Source organism: Syngnathus leptorhynchus, chromosome 10 (assembly GCF_054491065.1).
Source record: "Syngnathus leptorhynchus isolate UIUO chromosome 10, UIUO_Slep, whole genome shotgun sequence".
In the NCBI taxonomy this organism is placed as follows: Eukaryota; Metazoa; Chordata; class Actinopteri; order Syngnathiformes; family Syngnathidae; genus Syngnathus; species Syngnathus leptorhynchus.
Genome location: NC_141204.1, coordinates 2,708,157 through 2,730,811, shown reverse-complemented (window position 1 = coordinate 2,730,811; position 22,655 = coordinate 2,708,157). Strand labels below are relative to the sequence as shown.

Here is a 22,655-nt window from a genome sequence, read left to right as displayed (position 1 = left end):
ATGAGTCAGATATTATCTTCAGCCTGGTTTTATTTTCACAGTGACTGAGAAAGGGGCCGGGTAATTAAAAGGCACCTAATTGTTGTGCTCAGCCAAATTAGTTCCGCTCGGGCAAACGATACACCTGCAGACGCCGCGGGGCTTCAAGCCAATATTATCCAAGGAAGTCGACACTTTCTGCTTGGCTCGCTTTCTTTAGCCGCTGGCCTCAGCTGTCATAATAAACACGTTCGACATGGAGCCGCTCCAAATGGAGCACATCTTGGGAGACGCTTTTAAAAATGGTCTATTCCTGCAACAATCGTGGGTTGACGAATGCTGAACTCATTAAAAAAAATTGTAAATATATAAATATATATGTATATATATATATATATAGATGGATATAATGAATCTTGGCATTGAGATTGCCATCAAGGCAATATTTTTATATTCAACGTGTCCTGAGTACAAAAAAACAGAAACAGGACTTTGTTGTACTATGCAAATAATAAATGGTATAAATAATAAGTAAACACTGTGTTCAGCAAAATTGCTCCCTGCGAATTTTAATAGACTGTTTTGAATTCATAAGCACTGGAAATCTTCTCATTGAATTCCAAATGTCCACAGCATACTGAATTTTGCATCATCATTGCTCTGCATGTCCCTATTGTCATCAAGCTTGTCTGGACTCTGCTCCCCGCTAGGTATCCGTTCCCCACGGTGTTCAGCACGTGCAGCAAGAAGGACCTCGCTGCCAGTCTGGAAAAAGGCGTGGGGATGTGTCTGTACAACATGCCCGAGGTCAAGGTGCTCTACGGCGGCCAGAAGTGCGGCAACGGCTACGTGGAGGAAGGAGAGGAGTGTGATTGCGGGGAGCCCGAGGTAAAGAAACAATACCATATCCTCAGGGAATATGAAAAGTCAGCAAAACTGACGTAAACAAGAGAATCAAACATTGTAACATTCAATGTGAAATTCAGATGTTATAGTTATTGTAAACCTTCAAAAATATATTACTTAGGGTACAACAAAAACCAAAATATTAAATCCAGTCATCTAATTTCATCCATCAAAAATCTGTTAGCTTCATGCTATCATATGATAACAGAACTTGGCTTATATGTAATTATGAATAGAAAATAAGTAACCCACTATCATCAAATTAAAATAAAACCAAAATTAAGTCAAAAAAGGAAGCCAATCACTTTTAACGAAAGTCTATTAGCATCATGCTAACATGTAATGCAAAACGCTGTTAATCGGCTAACGGAATTTAACAGACGTTGGTTTAACATCAACCAGCCTCACTTTGACAGTTATTGTGACTTACCATAAATGTATTGGGAAAAAAAAAAAACATCTAAAATAACAGCCAGCCAACGCCAGTTGTGCTTTCCAAGAATTCTCCTTCCACGCCACCTTGTGCGAACCCCGCCGCCTGGTGCTCAGTCACCGGTGTGACAGGCTATCGCGCTGGTGTCATTCCCCAGTCACAGCACCATTCATCAAATCGCTCCCCGGCGATGTGACAAAAAAAAAGGGGAAAGTTTGATCGGGTCTAGGCCGAAATAAACTTTCACCGCTTTTCGTCGCCGATCCACGAGCAAGCGCCGATGCGTGAATCCATCACGTGCACGATGCGGGGCACCTTCTCGGCGCAGAACCGCAGCCGCCCGTGTCTTAAAAGGCGACTCAGGCACAAGCTGTATGACACGGACTTCAGTCGATGATTAATCATCGTTGCATTTTTATTTTTTATTTTAACAAATGGATCGGCCCCCCCCATAGAGCACGGACCTCCCTCGAGGCTGAACAATTCTAATTTCAATCATCTATAACAAAGACACACGACTGCTCGTCATTAGCATTCATGCGTTATTCACTCACGAAATGTTGTTTCCAAAAAATGCCCTTTGGATTCTTTCTTTGGGCGTGTAAGGTAATCGGAATATTAGAAACACTTCCGATGACATACTGTGCTATTCACAATAATCAAAGCATTCAAAAATTAGCATTTGATGATAAAAACTCTTTTGTAGGATGATTTTTTTTAACATGAATCATTATAGTAGATGAATTTTTGAGGTGTTCCACAACAGACGCAGAACATTTTATATTGGTTTGATGTGCGGAAATCTAAAGTCAAAGTGCCGATCTATTTGCTATGGACCGAATTGTCGACTTACGTTTGCGGTGTCATTTGTGCATAATGTCGCCGCCTGTTTGATGTGCAAGCGCGCTCATACGAGGAGATGAAAGCCGCCTTTTGTGTCCTCTGTAAACAAAAAGGCTTCTGTCAGGGCCGAGAGATAAACAGTCCCGCTCCTTTCAGCTGACGGCCCGCGACGCTTCTCTCCGTTACCTCCGAGACCCACCAAACATCTGCACCGAAGACAACTAAAGCGAGTTAAATTCTTTTGCGTGATGGCGCCATGCGTGACTTACTCGGAGAAATAAAACTGATGTGTTTTGGCATCTAATAAAAGATAAAAATCGCCCCGAGGTCTTTTACTCCCCTCTTGGCTTCTTTTTGGAGGGGAGGGGCGAGGGCAGTTGTCACCGTGAAGAATCTTTGCCTCAAAAAGTCTCGTCCACCGTAGGCCGAGTCAGTTTATGTCACATCACACTTGAAGATCTCCAGAGAGAGGTTTGCACTCCCAATTTAGGTTTTGTCCAAAATCCAACAAGTGCTCCCTCCACGAGTCCCAAATGTAAAACATATGATGTTTCAAACCCTGAAACAACGCCAGCTTTCCTCTTGGCGTGAGTGGAGATCAAGTCCACGTTCCGATTAACACAGCGGTCGGTCCCAACTTTTTTTTATTTTTTTTTTTTATGGCTGTATCAGTTTCACATGAAGCAATATTAAGGCAGAATGGCGGAAAACAAACAGGGGTGTGTAGACTTTTGATATCCACTCGGAATTATCTTTTGGTTGCCACCATATCAGAAAATCCTGTGAAATGAGAGCAAGTATGATTTCTGATATTGTTTGTGTTTATTTTTCGTCTTGCTGCCTTCCCGCTTTGTCCCCGAAGGAATGTTTGAATCCGTGCTGCAACGCCACAACGTGCACGTTGAAAGGAGACGCCGTGTGCGCCCACGGACAATGCTGTGATAACTGCCAGGTGACACTTCCACTCATTAGCTTGACATTGACAAAAGATTTTTTTATCAATTGAGGATTCATATAAAAAAAAAAAATATTATATTTTATTTTTATTTTTTTATTTGATTTGATTTTTTTTTTTCTAGCTCAAACCGGCAGGCACCATGTGTCGCGAGTCCGGCAACTCCTGCGACCTCCCCGAGTTCTGCACGGGCGCCGACTCCCACTGCCCGGCCAACGTTTACCTTCACGACGGCCACGTCTGCCACGCTGTGGAGGGTTACTGCTACAACGGCATCTGCCAGACCCACGAGCAGCAGTGCATCACCCTGTGGGGTCCAGGTGGATTTTGGTTCCATTTTGGGGGTTTTTTCTACCTTGGCTTTTTGAACAGCCCTCATTGTGTCTTCCGTTTGAACCCGCAGGAGCCAAGCCAGCGCCGGGGATCTGCTTTGAGCGAGTCAACTCGGCGGGGGATCCTTACGGGAACTGCGGGAAGGATTCCAAAGGCTCCTTTGCTAAATGTGATGCTAGGTGGGTTTCGAACCTCATGCTCAAGTTATTCTTCTATCTATATCTCTTTGTGTTTTTTTTTGTCGTCATATCCAGGGATGCAAAGTGCGGTAAAATCCAGTGCCAGGGCGGCGCCAACCGGCCAGTGATCGGCACCAACGCCGTTTCCATCGAAACTAACATCCCGCTCCAGGAGGGCGGTCGCATCCTATGTCGAGGGACGCACGTTTACCTCGGGGACGACATGCCCGACCCGGGTCTGGTTCTGGCTGGCACTAAATGCGGAGACGGGAGGGTGAGTTCTCATAAAATGCAACAAATAATAATAATAATTGAGCAAAACGGTTTTTTTTCTTCTTCCTCCTCTTGGCAGGTGTGTCTTAATCGCCAGTGTCAGAACGTCAGTGTCTTCGGCGTGCACGAGTGCTCGGGAAAGTGCAACGGACGTGGGGTGAGTGCAAATTAGCCGCCGGCTCAATATTTAATGGGGCCGCAGCCTGTCTTACACTCTAATTGACTCTCGAGCAAGTCTCCCGTTTAATCAATGGAGTAATTTGGCAAATTAAAAGCGTGTTGTTGACATTATGTCCCACTTTATAGCCTCCTTTGTCTTTGGTCTTCATAGCAAAGTTTGTCAGAGCCTAAATTGATTTTAAAAGCTGTTCATCCTACCTTGGTGGCTAATATTTCCTCGACTTTGTATGCTGGTTCTTACACGTGGTAAAAAGTAAAACATCACATTTAAAAAAAATAATAAAAAATAAAAAGATACAATAGAACTGCAGCATCCACATTCTGCAGCACTCCATTTTCTTGTTAGCGCTCACTCGACATGGGCTATAGGAGGAGGCGAGCTTCGATCGGCTCTGGACGAACATGAAGACATCAAGCCGGCGCTCGTCAAAGCTCCCTCGGTGTACCTCGCCAACATCCCGCATCCATCGTGTGTGCAGCTGCGCGACTCCCCCTCGGTCACCTCTCCGCATTGACAGCTCACTCGGGAATCCTCCCGGATCGATGAGAAGCCCCCTTACGCTTCCTTACAAGGGCTGGACTCCCTTTTGCGCATGTTTTTTTTTTTTTTTTTTTTTTATTGACGTGACTTACAGACACGTGTTCAGTTCAAACTTTTTCTGCGAATGACACAAAATGGCAATTTCGGCCTCCTTCAACAAAATAGCAGCGCCAGCAGTATTAAAGCTAGCATTAGCAGCCGTTAGCCACAGCGGTAGCATGAGTTGTTCGTCATGGAATGTTAGCATAGTATTAAAAGTGATCAGTTAAAAATCCAAATATCTCTCCCTTGCAGGTGTGCAACAACAAGAAAAACTGTCACTGCGAAGCACACTGGGCGCCGCCATTCTGCGAGGGCGCCGGCTTCGGCGGAAGCATCGACAGCGGCCCGACCAGACTGGCAGGTAGGTTTCAATCGCTCAGACGCAGCTGTTATGTTTGACATCTTTTTTCCTCGTGGTTACGCTTTGAATTTCTTGGAATAACACAACTCCCAATTGGCCGCTCTGCTTTTTCTGAAGATTATGACTCATGGTGAAACAATGACTCTCCGCTCATGTGGCCGTAGACGCGTGTTCATTGATGTGCGCTTTCTTGCATGTGGCGTCAGCCGACAGCGTGCTGGTCATCGTGAGCGTCCTGGTGGTCGCCAGCGGGTTGTTGCTGGCCAGCGGCCTCGTCTTCCTCAAGAGGAAGACCCTGCTGCGACTGCTCTTCACTCACAGGAAAAGCACTTTGGAGAAGCTCAGGTAAGACCATCAAAACACACTTAAGACAATTTCCCTGTCTGTGCTCTGTTTTCTTGGTGCTCTTGAAAAAAAAAAAAAAGACCAACAAATATATCCTGCTCAATTTTGCAAGGAATTTAGAAGCAGCACACAATTATGACCGACTTTTGTTTGAAATGTAAAACTGATTTATTTTCCATAACAAACTCACACCACATAAAAATATGTAGGCGATGTTTCCGACCTTTTCATGACCTTTTACAGATCCATCGAGGCCAAGCGGCCCACCAGTCCAGCCAGGACCCAATTCACGTGCAGACCAGTACCGCAACGCAAAGCTCCTCCCAAGCCCTGTGGACTGGGCGCCAACATTTACAAGGTGAGTCCGATTGGGAACTTTGTTGACAAACTGACGCAGAAGCGTGTCATCGATTCAGACGCTCCTAAATAGAAATATGAATGAGGTTGACAGAGACACATTCCATTATGAGCTCCCAAAAGCTTCTTTAATGGCGAGCCAGCGGAGGTGATAAATGTTGGCAGCGGCCAATGAAAATGCATTTTAATAAGGACATTCAGAATTTGTTACGGACTGCTCTGGGATTTCATACAAGCATTTGTGTGAGTGAGGTTTCGTTGGGCCGCGTTGGAGTAGCGCATCGACTTCTTGAACGTCACCTCTAATGTTATAAACTTTTACGACATGCACTCGTTCACACAAGCGGATTCGTATAAACTCGACTTGATGATGTCATGGGGGATCGTTCAACTGGTGAGGGAGGAGGATGGAAAAGAGATGTTTGGTTAGCAGGGTGTGTCGGGCTCGATGTCATCCGCGAAGATATTAAATTCAATTCTGAATTTACAAAAAGTAAGACAGCGGGTGGAGGGGTGTTGATAATAACAAGCAGGGGCCCCGGGATAGAGCCCTGGGGAATACCTGTTGTGACTTTCGATGACTGCGCTGTGGTCTCAGCAGCAATTAATCATCTGCTTTACATTTCCAGCAAAAAAAATAAGCATCTCCGCGTTAATCACAAAGCCGATGTTTTTCCGCCCAGCCGTCTCTCCTGAGCGCCGAGCCTCTTCTCCCGCCTCCCAAGTTCCACTCGCACAGCCTGCGCCGCCTGCCGCTTTATCAGCCGTTGCACATCAGCCAGCCCATGCCCGTGTCGCTCAGCGTGGGCCAGCCCACCCTGCCTCCTCTGCCAGCCCGTCACAGGCTGCCAACGGTCGAGCGTCGTACCGATGCTCTGCAGCCGCCCGCCGTGCCGCCTTTCCTCAGTCTGCCACGCCGGCCCGCGTCCTACCGACTGGGCCAGCAGGTATATATCTATTTTTTTATTTTTTTTTTGGCATACAGTTTAAAATGCATTTAAAACGCATATTTAAATACATTAAAATTTTGGGGGCAAATTGCCCATGGATCCCCTGAGAAAAAGAATGTCCAATTGAGTTGCAAAAAAACAGGAAGTGGTGTCTTGAAATGCGAACACGTTTAGAGCGAAACCACACTTCTAAAAACTATTTTTCTTATTTGTCATTTTTCCCATTTTAAATCAACCCATCATAACAAGTTAACTCCTGTCAGCCCTAAATGACCTCACTGGGCTCCAATATTCCCTCCCATCAATCAATTTAAAGAGCATAGGAAAGTGCCCCATTCTGATTCCTCGCCCAACAAAACAAAAGACCCGCCTCCCGATTACCACTTTCCTCCCCCTGCTCGGCCTCGGCAGACTTGCCGATTCAGCAATATTGAAAGCCAATGGAGAGAATAAATCCCCCTGTCTGCTTGAGTCCAAATCCTAATTGGCTTCGTGCGTTTCATTTTTAAGACATTTGTATCGTGATGATGCAAAACCTCTCGATGATTTCCCAAGATGCACCGAGGCGCGTGGACTTAATGCGCATTTAAGCTATCCGAAAGGTGGCCGTCTGCCTCTTAAAAAGGACGCCGTGTCGAAACACGGCCCAGGTAGCAGATTGGCCGGCTTCTAATCAAGCGGAGAGACGATGTGTCACACCTCGGATGAGAGATTCAATAAAAAGGGCGGCGAGGGCGAGCCGAGCGGCAACTCTCCAAGGAAAATGTGTTTAGCCGCTTATTGTGAGACGTGACGCCGCCTCTGTCACTGCTAATATTTGTGATTGGGAAAGGCTCCTTTGAAGGCCAATCACGTCTTTGTGCAGAACACTCGTTTGCCTTGCCGGAACGTTCTGCCAGTGTTCCAACCAACGTATCGCATCAACGCTGAAACCAGAAAAAGAAAACCATACTGCTTCATTTGATTTATGATCTCACATTAGCTGCAGTAATGTTCATCATATATGCCTGTCACTGTGTTGCTGCGCCGTTTGTGTTCCAAATAGCCCTCGCCAAAAGGCTAACAAACCAAACTGCTCGGTCGTCCGCAGGACTTTGACAAGCCGAGTCCTCCCCAGAAGCCGCTTCCCGCCGACCCACTGAACCGAAGCGCTCGCCTGGGTCACGGAACCTCCGCGGTGGGCCTTCACAATTCTGGAAGAGGACCGCTACCCATCCCCATCCCCACCGTACCCAAACCACCACCCACCATTCCGTTACCGAGCAGGTCGGTCGGGACTTTATCATTCGACGGCGAGTTGGGGGTTTTTTAATGAGCTCGGTGGTTGTAGGACTAATGAAAATGTGATGTTGTTGGTTTCAGACCTGCACCAGTGTTGCCCTACAGACCACCAAAGAGCCCCAAAGACTGCTGAGCAACTCCCCCCCCAGGTGGAGGGAGTCTCTTTTATTTGCACTAATTCATCACCAGGGCTCCGACAAACTGGTTACGTTCCGCTTACAGTGGACGACCAGAGGACTGGTTGTGAGTGACACTTTTTGGACATTTGGAGGCAAAAAAAAAGAGGTCACATGATGGTCGGTGGTGCTCTCCCACTTTACGGTGCTCTATCTTGTCCTCGCTCAGGTACCTATGGACTATTTATTATTTTATTTGTGTCGCACTCTTCCGCACTAGGAAGATTGAACGTCTACGTCAGAGGTGTTTTTATACATTTAGAAAGCAAAATGTGTGTTTTATAATCTCAGATGCAAAGACAAAATGGGAAGAACCAAGTCAGTCTTTAAAAAAAAAAAAAAAAAGCATGAGAATCTATTGACCAATTGGATGAAAAATGAATTAAGACATTTTTTTTTTTTAAATTCCATGTGATGCTGTTGTCACAAAGTAACGGCACCAATTATGGTGGAGTTTACAGCCAAGTGATGATGTCATCTGTATTTTCTGTGTCAGGCAGAATGTTCTTTTTGTCTCCACAGCCTTTTGGATGTGTTTCCTCCTTGACCTCCATTATGCTTTTTCCATCAGTGTTCAGTGATGCGTGTGAGTAGAAAAAAAGTCACAGTGTGCTCAATTCATGTTCAACTTTGCCTTATGGGCGTTTGTACATCCTAAATGTGTCTGTTGTTTATTTGTATAAAGGCAACAAAAGCCATTAAAAGTCATCGGATGTATGTGTGGATTCTGTTTTGGGCATTTTGTAGTCGAACCTCATTGATACATTACTATTCTTCTTCCAAGCTCTTGTATCACACTGCCACCTTGTGGTGAAGACGAGTTATTACACATCACAGCTACAACCTGTAAGTAAGCTTTCATATTTACTGGTGGTGGTGGTGGTAGAGGGTGTTCACAAAAAGTGCATAAAAATGGTCTAAAATGTTTATTTCCATGTCACAGCAAACATTCCTACCATTAACACATTTTTACACAATTGCACTGTTTTGGTTTTGAGGAAGCAACATTGGAAAAAAATAAAAAATAATCAAAGCACCAATGTGAGGTCTGGCTATCAAGCAAAGTTGTCTTTGATTAAGCAACCAAGGCCTCCAAAGCCCCTTTTACAAAACATAGGAGCAGGTTCTATACATGTCGCCAATCTGTTTTTCCTAAAAGTATTTTTTTTTTTTTTTTTTTTTTTACAACATATGGACGTCATGCATGTCAATAACCTGAATGCGGGATGCCCGCAATATCACACCCTCACTGGGTTTTGTAGAAAGGCAAAAGCTTGTCTTATGGCTAAAATGCCCCCAAAAGGGTTCATATCATTCAAATTCAATCCTGTTCTTTTTTTGGACAGGGAATAAGAGACCAAAATGGTATGCAGCCATCTTGGTCATGTCATTTCTGTCGTATTTTGAGCTGACCTCCCGAAAACGTGTTTGATGTGATCTGAATTTGACCTGAAAGCTGGAAATCCTTATAAATGTGTGCATGTAGAAACTTCAAACCTATCTTGAAAAAAAAAAGGTGCAAGTAAATATTCAGTCCAATATTAACTTCTAAAGTGTGGACATGATAACGTATCTGCGTCGTCGGGCGTGAGCTGCTGCAGTAGTTCGGCGTAGAGGCCGACGCGGGCGAGCAGCGGCGTGTTCTTGTCGCAGCGCAGCAGCTTGGAGTAAACCTTCTTGTAGCTTTGCAGTAGCTCTTCGTCCTTTTTGCTGCACAGCAACAAATTGTCAGACTCTTTGCCGTGGCGTGAAAGCACTTTTTTTTTTGCCCCGGGTGCTCACCTGGGTTTGCGTTTGGTTTTAGTCATGCACTTGATAAGTTGCAGGAGCAGGTCGGAGAAGCGAGACTCGAACAGAGCGCTCAGCTTGGCCACTTCCTTGACGTTTAGTCCGGCCGCGGGGCAGCATGAAGATCCTGGAAGGGCTGTGTTGCTTGCCTGCACATCACACAACGCAGAAGAGAGGTGAGTGCCTTGGTACTGTCACGCCACATCATTCAAAAAGCGTTCATGATGTTACAAGATGGCCACACACACACACCTCGGTCTGCTCCTCAAGCAGTTCTTTGTGAATGATCTGGAACGCACAACGAGTCTCCGCCATGATCTCCAGAGCAGCAGTCAGGCTCTTCTGCTTGGCCGCGCTGCTGTTCAGAGCTGCGGCGAGATACAAAAAGTAGCGGTGAGGAATCGAAATTCCCTCGCTCGGGGAGCGAAACCCGTCGGTGGCTTTGGGAGCGCACCTGCCATGGTGAACTCGGCAAAAGCCACCCTCTCCAGTAGCGCTCGGAGCAGCTCGCACGGCGCGTCTTTCAGGCTGAGGAACAAATTGACGGCCTTGCTGTAGTGGAGCTCCGCCAGGCTCCGGTGGTGCTTCCTCAAGCGTTCGTCCCCCACCTAAATGCAGCGCGTTAACTTTGAAGTGGCTCCTCGACACGGTTGAGGCCCGATATTTTTGCCCACCTGATTGCGGAAGCAGCTGTGGTACATGGAGGCGAGTCGGTGGTGGATGGTGGCCGCCCTGTACTGGTACAGCGGCTGGCGGGCGGACTCTGTCTGCAGGTCGGAGTACTTGAGCGATTTCATCATGGCTTCGGTCACCTCCTGCTCAATCTAAGAAAAACAAAAGACTCGTTGAGAAGATCGAGTTGTCGATTTTAGAATGAAAAAAAAAAAAAACGAGCGAGATGAAAACCTGTTCCGGAGCCTTCCTGGAAAGCGGCGCGTAGTCCTGGAGAAGCGTGGCCAGCGTGAAATATGTGGTGGACAGTTCCCAGTTGACGCTGTCCCAAACCGGCTCGTGGTTCTGTCGGCATGACAACGACCTCATGGCACGCAGGTAGTAGTCTATGGCCTGGTCAATGTCAAAAGACAAAACCATAGAAACAGATTGAACTCCGAGCCGCTTTCAATGATTACCCAGGGAGCAAGAGGAGGACTTGAGCGCCACCTTGTGGTAGTAGAGCGCCTCTTCCGGGGAGAACTCTCCTCTGCTGTCGTCCGTGGAGATGCCCGAGTGGGCCTGGGCGCAGATCCTCATCAGCTTGCCCGTGTTGCACAGCAGCAAGGCCTTATTGGTGCTGTCCCCAATGGCTTCAAAGTCCTTCATGCCCTTCTCGAAGAAGGCAAAGCTTTTTTTCCACAGCTCCTGCTCGGCGGCCGACACCGAGGTCTTGACTGCCAAAGTGAGAAGGACCGCCGATTAGAGACGGCGACACGGTCGCTTCGGGGTTTTAACGGCGGTCTCACCTTGCTCGCTCTGCAAGGCCGCCGCTTGGTTCATGTGATAGACGCCCATCTCGTTGCGGATGTTCCCCAGCCGCTTGAGCACCTGAGCCAGCTGCTCCTGGGCCTCCTCCTTCAAGGTGTGCGAGAGCAGCAGCTCGTAGGCGGCCTCGTAGCACTTGCCGCTTACAAACAGCTGGTATTCGAGGTCCGTGGCCAGGTCGCTTGCCATGTTGAAGGCTGAAGAAGTCCGAAGAGGAATTGTGAGGACCACTATTGGCCTTCATCGTGAGACCACTGTGAGTGTATATGGCTGACCTTGGCAGCTGCTCTCTCTATTCAGGCTGTGTAAGATCTCCTGGTCCTCTTTGGTCTGGTAGCCGTACTCCTCCTGGTACGCGGCTCTGTTGTTGGAATTCTGGGCCAACATGAGCTGGATGTCCCCGCACAGTGAGAGGCAGTGGCTGTGGAATAGCAGCACTTGCGGGTGTAGCGCTCCACCAATGGAGGTGTAGGCATCTACACAGGATGGAGAGAGACATTGTGGCTAAACGGAGACTGAAGTTGGATTATCTAACGTACCGTAGCTTTGCAGAGACAGCTTGATGTAGCGTAGAGCGCGGCCGTATTTCAGCAGGTTGGTGGCGGCGTCCGACAGCACGTAGTACGCCTTGGAGGCTTTGAGGAAGAGCTGGAGCTTCATCTGGTGCTGCCACGAGCCGGGAATCATGCCCGAGCGCGTGGGATGCTTTTGCTCCGCCAGCGACGGCGCTACTGAAAACAGAGCGGGTCAGGTCGAGAAGCCAAAGTTGCCCGCTTTAATGCTAAATGAGATGCTGACCTCTTTCCAGGAGAGGAGAGATGCCTTTCTCGACGGAGCGGCTCGGAGCGGCGTTTCCGTCTTCGTACTTGAGAGGGATGGGAGTGTTGGGGTCCACGGCCGGGAGGTCGCTCTCCATCTTGATGCTCCTATCGACTGCCTTCAAGCCCTGTGTGGTATTTCAATGAAAAGATCTTTGAAAACGATTTGCTCAAATATCGTCGGGGGACGCGGACTTGCCTTCAATACGTAGTTGAGGACATGTCTGCATCGTTCCTCTTTGTCGTGCGAGATGGGGAAAGTGCAACCTGGCTGCAGAGACGCACAACAACAACAAATAAAAATTAATCGAAAGGTAGTGAGAATGCAAAATAGGATTTAAAAACGCCACCGACTCGGATGAGCTGAGTAGATTTATATTTCTCCGGGACAGACAGCTCTCCGACAGATCTGATGACAGCCACGGCTTTGCTGTCGGCCTGCGCGCGCCTATTCCTCTCCTCGCTACTGTCGTCGCTGTCCTCCTCCAGGTCCTCGTCGTCCTCTTCGCGGTCATCGTTACTGTAGCTGTCCTCTGAGCCGCAGGCCCGGAAAGACTCGCTTCCGTCCTCGTCCTCCTCTTGAGGCTCGTCCAGCTGGAAAAGCTCTGACAGCATGTAGTGGGCCGAGGCGATGATCTGTGGGGCGGAGAAGGTGACATCGGGACAGGTTAGCTCCAAATTTGAAATGGCTGCTTATGTGAAATTCAAAGAAAGGTATCTTAGTGATGGATGAATGGATGGATGGAAAACTTACTTGTGGATGTCTGTCTTGGTCCAGAAGTTTGACGCAGTTTAAAAGCAGAGTTCGGATCGTGCCGTAGTGCTTTCTGTTTTCTCGGGCGTTGAGCATCAGGTTGCATGCCACTCTGAAGTACAAAGCAAAGCAGTTAGGGACGTTTTTTGGGGGGTTTTTTCCGCCCCACTCGTCTGTTTGGAACCAATGAAGACGTTTCCTCACTTGTAAAGCAGCACAGCCACGGGAAGCGTGAAGGGATTGTGGCTCTTCTCTTCTTCGGCCTCCTCGCACAGCGTCGTAAGATCGTAAAGCTTGACGATGTCGCTCCCGCTAGCTAATGATACGTCCGGGGGGGGGGGGGGTGTTAAATATATAGCCACGCATTTTGAAGCGAATTCTCTCCTCTGCTACCTTTGAAAAGCCAATAGGTGTGGCCCTCTTTGGTGCAGTTGGACTTGAGGAAAGAAAGGATGTTCTGAGCGATGTCTTTCACCACCCTGGTGGAAAAGGTCGAGTTCTCCAGATGGGGGATGTCCTCTGTTTTGATCATCTCGTATTTCTGTAAGGCGTGGATCAAAACTTTAAAAAAAAAAAAAAAGGGTCAAAGAGAAACAAGTTGGGATATTTTACCTGAACGATGCCGTTGACGTGAAAGCACATGACTAATTCGGGGACGTTACACATCAGATTATCCAGCCAATAATCGATGCCGGTCAGGATATTGATGGGTTTATTGTTGTCCCTGAAAAAAAAAAAAAAAATTTTTAGGATATGATACGCTTTTGTCAAAGTCTAGCAACCACATTCCAACCTAAGTTTGAGGCTGACAGCCGGATAGCGCCCCCCTCCAAAAATGGGCATGTTGGAGCCAACCAGCATATGAATGTCCTCAAAGGTCCACATGATGTTTCGCACAAAGTCGTTTTTTAAACCCTGTAAAGAACAAAAAAAAGACGTTTAACCGTTAAGTGAAATCGTGCCCGCTTTGAACGCACCAACTTGCCTGACTGTTTTCGCCTTCATTAAACAGCGCTGGGAGGTTTTGCTCTTGCGACGCCGCTGACGTCACCTGGCCTAGAGCGAATTTGCTGTTCATCGGGACTCGTTCCTAAAACGAGACCGTATAAAAAAAAACAATCAATGAAATGTGATTGACTTCAAATGATCAACGCTGATCTACCTGTTTACAAGCAGCCGTCTCTTCCGCATCAGAACCGGTGAAGGTTGTGGGCCAGGACGAGCCAAACTCTCGCGCCCCGCACTCTTCGTCGTCGTTCAGGTTGTCCGCGACCGGCTCGGCGGCGCCGTCGCCATTTATACTGCAAGGAACGCAGATGTTTAAAGAACTGGCAAGTTCATCTTTATTGCTTGAGTAAGTTGAAGAACTCGCCTGTAATAGAGGAACTTTGACAGGATGGCTTTCTGATACCAATGCTCTTTGCTCTTCTTTTTTCGTTGCCACTTTTGATCCATAAGCCGCTGGTAAAAGTCCTTCAACCATGTCCAATCTCCCGTCTACAATGTGGACATTTTTTTCAGACTACTCTCCTTCATGCCATTAAATTGCCATTCGTTTGATATTTCATCAAAACAAATCAGATGATTAATGGACAGATCAAACTGGCCTGCGAGGATCTCATGAAGAGCTCTTGGATGTCCAACTCGTCCAAAAGGAGGGTGCGACCCACACGGTGGACAGCCATGCTGACGTGCGACTTACTGTAGGGGATCTTCAACAACTTCTTGATATTCTGTCGGGGTGGACGCTTGGCATTAACGGGATGTTTAGGGACGTATGAGAAGATACAGTCTGTTTCTACAAACCTCTGAATCTGATACGACGTCCACATCATCCCCGATGCAGTCGATAAAGTCGTACGCCATTCCAAAACTGACCCAGGAACAAAAAAATGTTTGATTAAATGTGTCACAGGATGTTGTTAGACATCTTAATTATGCATCTACTGCCATCTAGTGGAGAAAATTAATGATCTGATCGTCTCAACTGAAAAAAGAACATCACCCAGTTTCTCTAGGCCACCACAAATGATTTGCTACCTTGAAAAGGGCTTGCCCTTGCCACTAGAGCCCAACACGGTGGTGCCAGCAGTGCCCAGTTGAGGGTTCTCTCTCAGCCAGTTGGCGGGGGGTAGCTTGAGGTCGGTCTTCTCCTGCAGCAGGGCATACGTGCTGGGAGGTGGGGCGGCGCAGTACTTGACCACAGCACGGCTCTTGATTTCACTACTGCTGTTGTTTCCCGTGCATATAGCCGAATCCTTTAACAAGTGAGTGCGTGTTAAATGAAGCCAAATCAAATAAAGACCCCACAATCAATGTTGAAAAGTAGTTAACAACTGAATAGTCAATATTTCCCAACACAACCATTGTAGATGTTTCTACTCACATGCTTGTTGTTGTCCCCCGTGGAGATGATGCTTTCTTCCTGGGAATGATCCCCAGGTTCTCTGTACTCATCTGACGAGATCATAGTGGACAGTCACAAAAAGAAAATCGAGACAAGCTTTTTTTTTTATGAAGCTGTCAAAACACTTCGATCAGCGATGTAGCAAAAGTTGGCGTTTCCTAGCTTAGCGTGCTAAGCTCCTCCATAGCCACTTAAGACAGGATACGTTACAGCACAGGATTCTGGTAAACGGCGGAGGAAATTTTTTGCTTTCATGCTGTCAAACTTCGTGCAGCCAACACATCTCGAACTACTGGACTGACTCTCTTCACCCTGAGCTGGTGTCTCGACTCATGACGACACGGGACTTCCGCTTTCTAAAAAAAAACAATCGTTTACCGAAATAATTATGTTTTGGATGAAATAAAAACATTTAGAAATACATAGAATAATATACTACATGAGACAATTTTATTTTATACCGCTTTAAAATAAATACAATTGTTGAACTCGAGAACGTGAACCCGGAAGTGCTTGATAGGCCGTCGTTCGAGAAAGGTTGAGAATATTCTCTTTTCCGCTTGGAAAGAACTGGAAAGAACTCTTGCGAAATTGGTCGTTTTTCAAAAAAAAAAGGCCCAATTAATAATAAAATTATACAACAAAAGATAAATAAATTAGATTAGATAATTAACAAAAAAATCCACTCGAATAACAATTGACCGTTTCCCAACAAACGTACCAATAAAACATCCTGTTTCATAATATGCATATAAAATACGCATAAATGCACGCAAAATAAGGCTACCGCGTTATATTCTATAACACTTTGTTTTATTTTATCATTAATTTCGAGACTATTAATTCACTTAGTTGCTGATTGGCTGAAGGAGATCACGGTGCCAACTGTGGGCGGGGCATTCATCAGCTGACTGCAAGGTTTTAACAATCAGCTGTTGTATTCGACCACCACACAATCGTGCATGGAAGATTTAAGAAAACAACTTCATTTGGTGTGTCAGGACAGTCAAAGTACCGTCATGGCGAGCTGGAAGAATCATGTGCGTGCTCAACTGCAACGTAGAAATCAAACAGAGAAACATCCATACGAGGGCGTGTATAACAGTTGTAAGGCGTTTTTTTTTTAAATATATATATACAAAATATTCCTAGCATAAACTAGCCTTGACTTGACCTATGTTTTAGTGTCTCAATTGGAAGAACGCTTTGAAATTCGCCAGCAATTCTTAGAGGATGTCCAGTCAACAAGGTTAGAAATGTCAGCAGTTATTTTGTCATTCTTTTCCCAAATTAATGACACTTGACAAAAACAATTTCAATATCGACTTTGTACAGCTCACAAGGTGGAGAAAACGTCAGATTACTTCAACTTGGCCTCAGAGAAAGTGAGCATCTTGCTGATAAGGTAAGAACACAGTTTGAACTGAACATCTGGAGCATATTTACCGTCTGCTCATGTCTTGGTGTGTCTTCAGTTGTCTCAGACTGTCTCCGACTTGACCACCGTCCTGCATCTGAAAGATGCTGAGCTGCAGCACTGGCAGTCACGGTAAGATCCTGTTGAGTTTGTGCAATTGGCCTTGTTGTGGTTTTTGATTTTGATAGCATGCAACCTTTGCTAGTTTACATATTTGCTACTTCCTACATACCAGGTTGGGTCTAAACTTTTGAAAAAAAATGGTGGTTCCTAACCAGATCCCTGCGGTACTCCACATGTAATTTTATTTTCCTTTTTTTTTTTTTTAACCTTAAATGCATCAAATCATTCTTGGTACAATTCAGTGTGTCCCACCACCGCCAAGAGGCTCTCACTCTGGGTAAGACAAGCAACACCCTGAAGACAACCCTTTACCAACATGAGTACACCATCGAGCGACAAACGAAAGAACTGGCCACCCTGCACGCGGAGCGGAGCAGCCTGAAGGAGGCGCTGTCGCAGGCTTGGAATGAGAAGGAGAATCTTCTGCGGCGGTGGATGGAGGAGAAGAAGCAAGAGGCGGACAGGCTGAACAAATACAATGACGCACAGGAGAGGTACGTGCAAAGTCCAACACCGGCCCGTTTCCCAGACCCATTGGACAATCTTCTACAGGTGGCAACGGGTGGCCAAGCGCTTGCGAAGGCACCTGTACAAGAATGAGAAGAAAGCCAGTGAGCCTGTCACAAGCAACTCTTAAAACCAGATGCCAAAATGTCGATGATGTCGGACCTCCTCATCAAAGTCCTTTGTGTCACCTTATTACACACTTATGATGTCACACTTTATTTTCGCAACCGTGTTTTCAGTGTTACTTTAACACAAACGACCATTTTCCAGGTAATGCTTTTCTATAACGTCATGTAAAATTTTGGTTTGCTTAAAGTGACTGCGAATATAACCGTACATGTTTTCAATCCCTTGGTTGGAATGTATCTGTAAAGAAAACAACATTTTTAAAATAAGTTATGTTTGCCAATAAACCACTTGTGTAAGCTAAATTAACTGTTCTGATAATTGTGGGAATAAAGTCACTGATTTGGTAATTTAATGTTCCTTTTATTAGTGTTGTGTGAGTGTTAAGTCAAATTTCAGCTCAATTTCTTATCGCTTTATATCCTTAATTGAAAGAAAAACAAGTGATTACACTTACCCCCCCCCCCCCCCCTCCTTTGTATTGCAGTTCTTCATTTGAGTGTCCAACTGAGAGCTCATATCTCATTGGTTGTCAAATACACTGTTGCCATAGTCACCTGCAGTGTTTTCACGACCTATTAAGTCAGGCAGTGTGTGCGTACATGTGCCGTTTTGCTGCCAAACTACTCCTTCAAACCGTCAGCATGGTAAAAGGTGGCAAGCGTTATTCATCAGAATTAATGGGTAATGACGGCAAATGGGTAAGGCAATTTTCCTTTTTTCAAGTCATGGGAGCTTCATGCTTATATTGACCTACTTGCACTCAAGAAAATCTGGAATATATATAGAAAGCATTTTTTTTAATTGAGCCCTAAAGATTGTTCAAGTATATCTAATGTGGTAATTTCCTCTTCAGTTTCCTCATCCAGATGCCCAGCCCTTCGAGGGAAGAAATCGTGAGATGTCCACGAGCACCGGGAGGATGCTGACTCAGATTCACGCGCAATTGCCGCAAGCTTTTAAGTTTGAACGCTTTACCAAGAGAACAGACGTACGTATCGAAACTCATTCCTTCAGATCCTGTTAGATAGAAGAGATAACAAAATTGGACACTGTTGACCGGTTAGCTCAGCGTGAGCGTTAGCGGTGGCCCACAGCAGCTCCTCAAAATGTTCAAATTTTTTGTTTTTTTTGAATATCTTCCTGTTTGACAGAAATCAAGAGTATATCCAAGTTCAAATCATGACAACAAGTTAACCCTCAAGGACAGTATCATTGTCTTTGAGGATGTGAGTACCAACCTACCTATCTAGTGTACTTCCTTGAAATCATCTTTATTCAAATCTTTTCTCACGGGCCCAGGGTGCGGGCCGTAAAAAATGCGATGAGGGAGTCAATCACCACAAGTCTCACTTCTGCACGTGCCACCACGGGGTCCCGCTCACCATGGAGAGAAATTCGGTCTACGGGGCTGATTTTGCAGAGCAACCCGTCGTGGAAGCCACCAGGACCCGGCGCTTTACGCGCGACCACCAGACCAAGGGCAAGGAGGCGTCTCTGGGCGGAGGAGACTTCATGTGGTTCGGACAAGACGCTTACGACGACTACGACAGCCTGGAAGTGCTGGGATTTGCCAATCTCAATGCGGGCTCCAGAAATCTGTAAACAACAGTGGTGAGCTGCTAGCTAGCTACACAGGCTACCACGCTAGTTTCGAGTTAATATTTATCTATGTTTGGGGATGCTGATTATTCAATAAATGTACAGTGAATCTCTTATTCATGTGTTCAGAAAGCTACAGAAGGGTTTTGCAAGGTCAAGTTTGCTGGAATACCTTTTGACAATCAGTGGATGGAAAACTGCTAACGTCGGCAGATTGGCCTCCTCAGGGTGAATTGATTGGTTGATAAAATACTTCTAATACTGATGTAGTTTAAATTACACAATTGATTCGGAAGGCCTTGGGCAGATTAGATCAACATAGCAACACTTGAGAACTGACTCCTGATTGGACAACCGAAAATAAAACAAAAACAAGTCCAAACTACGTGTACGTGTGATTTCACACAATTTTATGGAACATTTTCCGATAAGCGTTTCAGACTTTGGATGGACATACATAGTTTAGCTCTATGGCCGTTCCGAAGCGGTTCAAACTTTCACCAGCAGAGGGCAGCAGCGCAATGTCAGCTCGCCCAGATAGACCTGCTAAGTGACTGACTAATTGGCTTTGTGGGATAAGAGAAACCCAGAAAGCCAGCTAGCTCTTCATCAATACAAATGAGAACATGAGTGAGATGAACAAATCTATTTCCAGAGGGAGGGGGGGGGGGGGGCACGTGGGAGTGAATGGGAGAAAGGCACTTATGGGAGGCCCAGCTCTCCCCCACCTCAAAAGCTGATGTTTTTCCCTGCAGTGCTTTCAGAGCAGATGCTGCTACTTAATTCTTCATTGGGGAGAGACTTGCAAGGATTAATGAGCTACGGTTTCACAGTTGCAGAGGTTGCGCTCATATCGTCTTAATACGTTGAACTCCAAACATTTGTATTCAAAACTCACACAACTTTAACTGATAGTTGTCCCGGTTGTATTATTGTCGACGTTTTATGTATTATGCATCATGTTTCGTAAAGTACTTTGTTACAGGTTTGGTAAAAACGCAATACAGTAAAGACAAAGAAAATAAAGTTCATCATTCAAAGAGCCTCAAAATTGACCCAAAACTAACCAAAATGAAATATCTCAAATGAATGCACAAATAATTATTTTAGTTCCTAGTTGTATCGGATATGAGTAGGTTTAGTTTAAAATGAGATGTTCGCTAGCTAGCTACAGATCTTACCAGGTCAAATTCTCCTTGAAATACTCCTCAATCATTATAATCTTCACCTCAACACTAAAGTTAAGAAAACATAAAAGTGCTTTTAATATAAGTTTTATTTTTATCTCCGTAATGAAACATGTCACTTGTGTTACCCTTGACGCCATTTCCACTGCACGTTCAAGTTGCTTCAACCTTTTCGTCACTCCAAGTGTATAAAACTTTATTAGTCCATTTTTACGAGACATGCGGAGGCCCCGGGGCAATTTCCTGTGTTTGCCTCATGCTAAATCTGACCCTGTGAGTACTTTTGCCAATCTCACAGCATCAGCCACATAAGTCAAACTATTGTCAACACCTCAACGGAAGCCACAAACATCACAAGGGACGCTTTTTAATACCTAACAAGGAAGGCGTAATAGGAGAGCACATTTCATGATGTACGTGAGCGCGTGCATCATGTCGGGAGGCAAAATGGCAAGCTTATGTCAACACGTTTGCTCGGTGGAATATCAAACCTGCTCCCAAGGACAGCAGGCAGTACGAGGCGGTAAACAAGCACGGGGAGCACCAAAGCTTTGCACCTCATGAATATGAAACGAGACGAGGCTTTAAATCAACATGCACTCTTTGCGCTCTTCATTCTTAGTGTTGGCTGTGATTTATTCGCAGGTTGTGTGTGTGTGTGTGTGTGTGTGTGTGTGTGTGTGTGTGTGTGTGTGTGTGTGTGTGTGTGTGCTTTTGATGTGTTGAGCGAGCGGAGAGATTTTGCACCTGTTTGAGGAGGAGGGGGAAAAAATAGCAAGAGCTTGATTTGCCAGTTGCATTATCAGTGACAAGAAAGGAAAGAGAGGTTGACGCTATCAAGTGTGTGTTTAAAACTGTTTCTTAGACTGAACGTTCTTGAAAAGCAATACGATTTCTTTTCACCATTGCAATCACGATTCATGATAAGATTCTATTTTCCAAGGATGTCTTCCAATGTATTTTCTTCATCAATTTAAATAACATCTAGGCTCACTTTTTTGACGCGAACTTCATTGTGACCTTCTTCCGATGATATTCCAAGTCTAAGAATTCCCAGCAGAAACGATAACCTCCCACTCGACATCTTGACTGTTTCTCATTCGTCGTTGCCGGAAAATCTCATCAGACCTTCGACGTGCCACCGAAGAATCGAAATTGGCACTAAACGACGTGGCTAGCTCAATTGTGTTTTGTTTCAAACGTCCCGATGTAGCGTGCTGCATGCTGATTAGCATATAAGTGGTGGACAAAATGTAAACAAAGAGCATACAAGATGCACTCCATCAGGAACGCCACCTGAGAATGTGAAGAAGAATGGATGCACGTGTCTTGCATAGATGAGGGAAATCAGCTCTTAAATACCAATTCCGTTTGAAGCCACAAAACGATACAAAACCTCTTTGATTCGATCAATTTGCTTTCAGTCTCTTTGATGACCTCAACACCTGCAATAGAGAAAATGTTGGCTTACAGTACACCACAAGGTTAAAAGCACGAGACATCACAAGAATTCCCCGTTTTGAGATCTTTACAACCCCCCCCCTTCCCAAAAGCAAGGTACAGCATTAGCAGGCGGCGAGCATGCGGCTCGCTGCCAGTGTGCGTTGAAGTCCTTCAGATTTAGCAGCACGCATCATGATCTTACACTCTGAAGTCCAAGAATGGCGTTGCATTTTAAAAAGGTCAAACGCTCGCATTTGCGCCAGGAGCAAGTGTGAGGGGAGGAGAATTAACGTCTCTCGCTGCAGATATGCTGGATATGTTTGCACATGGCTCATCTTCCTTTTCCTGTGTGCTCACACAGTCAGTCTAATGACAACTAGATAAAGATGTGTGTTGTTTTAATAATTCGCTACCATTCAGACAGGTCAAATTAGATTACATTATTAGATTGACTCAAAATGGATGAAGCTGTTCCTTTTGCAGACTGAATACGCTGTATTATGTTTAAGATTGGATGTTGTACATTTTTAATGTTTCCGTTGTGTGTTTTGTCACAGGTCTTCAAGGTCTTTACTTTATTTATGTTGAATTTCTTTTGTGACACAACCAGTAGGGTCTTAACTGCCTCTTGGTCTAACAGTCTTAACTTTGTTTATATCTGCTTCAATACGTAATGTGTAGGTTCGAATTTTTAGACCAATCAGATTTCAGTTTCTATGTGTTGCCATGTTGTTCTAATCTTCCCCGGGCCTTCAAAACTACTAACGCGAACTAATGACATTTAAGATCACCAAAAATGTTTATCAGTAGAGTTAGAAATAATTTGGATTTTATTACAAACATTTTATAAGAAGAAGTATGTTTGCAGTT

At 45.4% G+C, this 22,655-nt stretch overlaps 4 protein-coding genes across 8 annotated transcripts in view; 3 read left to right on the top strand and 1 right to left on the bottom strand.

Moving 5' to 3' along the window:
• LOC147049920 (disintegrin and metalloproteinase domain-containing protein 12-like) overlaps positions 1-12,441 on the top strand; it is a 33,287-nt gene extending 20,846 nt beyond the window's left edge. The window contains exons 12-27 of one of the 3 annotated variants that reach the window (XR_015067371.1): positions 690-867; positions 3,024-3,113; positions 3,241-3,436; positions 3,520-3,628; positions 3,704-3,902; positions 3,981-4,058; positions 4,917-5,025; positions 5,232-5,370; positions 5,614-5,728; positions 6,411-6,674; positions 7,768-7,943; positions 8,040-8,303; positions 8,657-8,720; positions 8,919-8,980; positions 9,955-10,098; positions 12,210-12,441. Coding sequence is in view for 1 of the 3 variants with exons in the window: in XM_085921764.1 (XP_085777890.1) it covers positions 690-867; positions 3,024-3,113; positions 3,241-3,436; positions 3,520-3,628; positions 3,704-3,902; positions 3,981-4,058; positions 4,917-5,025; positions 5,232-5,370; positions 5,614-5,728; positions 6,411-6,674; positions 7,768-7,943; positions 8,040-8,091 (1,705 nt within the window). In the remaining 2 variants the exon portion in view is untranslated. Of the gene's footprint in view, positions 1-689; positions 868-3,023; positions 3,114-3,240; positions 3,437-3,519; positions 3,629-3,703; positions 3,903-3,980; positions 4,059-4,916; positions 5,026-5,231; positions 5,371-5,613; positions 5,729-6,410; positions 6,675-7,767; positions 7,944-8,039; positions 8,874-8,918; positions 8,981-9,954; positions 10,099-12,209 lie in introns of those variants that run through there. The other 2 variants (XR_015067370.1, XM_085921764.1) reach the window with 2 other exon arrangements.
• edrf1 (erythroid differentiation regulatory factor 1) lies at positions 9,046-17,583 on the bottom strand. 2 transcript variants are annotated; one of them, XM_085921763.1, is made up of 26 exons: positions 16,827-17,583; positions 15,360-15,736; positions 15,014-15,231; positions 14,780-14,846; positions 14,581-14,706; positions 14,346-14,470; positions 14,136-14,274; positions 13,959-14,063; positions 13,767-13,888; positions 13,586-13,697; positions 13,367-13,514; positions 13,178-13,289; positions 12,974-13,085; positions 12,574-12,855; positions 12,419-12,490; positions 12,200-12,347; positions 11,941-12,129; positions 11,677-11,877; positions 11,383-11,598; positions 11,084-11,310; positions 10,829-10,987; positions 10,597-10,746; positions 10,377-10,530; positions 10,175-10,290; positions 9,917-10,071; positions 9,046-9,844 (listed from the first exon to the last, which is right to left on the bottom strand). In XM_085921763.1, exons 2-26 carry the CDS (start codon positions 15,441-15,443, stop codon positions 9,676-9,678), a joined length of 3,708 nt encoding a protein of 1,235 aa, XP_085777889.1. In that variant the 5' UTR covers positions 15,444-15,736; positions 16,827-17,583; the 3' UTR covers positions 9,046-9,675. The 2 variants fall into 2 exon arrangements, with proteins under 2 accessions (XP_085777889.1, XP_085777887.1); XM_085921761.1 differs by having other exon boundaries at positions 11,941-12,132; positions 16,827-17,581.
• On the top strand, positions 16,257-17,903 carry LOC147049918 (autophagy-related protein 16-1). Its single transcript, XM_085921765.1, has 6 exons — positions 16,257-16,487; positions 16,566-16,629; positions 16,716-16,785; positions 16,856-16,929; positions 17,163-17,414; positions 17,473-17,903. The coding sequence occupies exons 1-6, from the start codon at positions 16,343-16,345 to the stop codon at positions 17,555-17,557; spliced, it is 690 nt and encodes a 229-aa protein (XP_085777891.1). The 5' UTR covers positions 16,257-16,342; the 3' UTR covers positions 17,558-17,903.
• Positions 17,904-18,040: 137 nt separating this feature from the next.
• tex36 (testis expressed 36) lies at positions 18,041-19,521 on the top strand. 2 transcript variants are annotated; one of them, XM_085921767.1, is made up of 5 exons: positions 18,041-18,254; positions 18,410-18,544; positions 18,708-18,782; positions 18,856-19,167; positions 19,285-19,521. In XM_085921767.1, the coding sequence occupies exons 1-4, from the start codon at positions 18,156-18,158 to the stop codon at positions 19,156-19,158; spliced, it is 612 nt and encodes a 203-aa protein (XP_085777893.1). In that variant the 5' UTR covers positions 18,041-18,155; the 3' UTR covers positions 19,159-19,167; positions 19,285-19,521. The 2 variants fall into 2 exon arrangements, with proteins under 2 accessions (XP_085777893.1, XP_085777892.1); XM_085921766.1 differs by lacking the exon at positions 19,285-19,521 and having other exon boundaries at positions 18,856-19,271.
• The last annotated feature ends 3,134 nt before the right edge of the window (positions 19,522-22,655 follow it).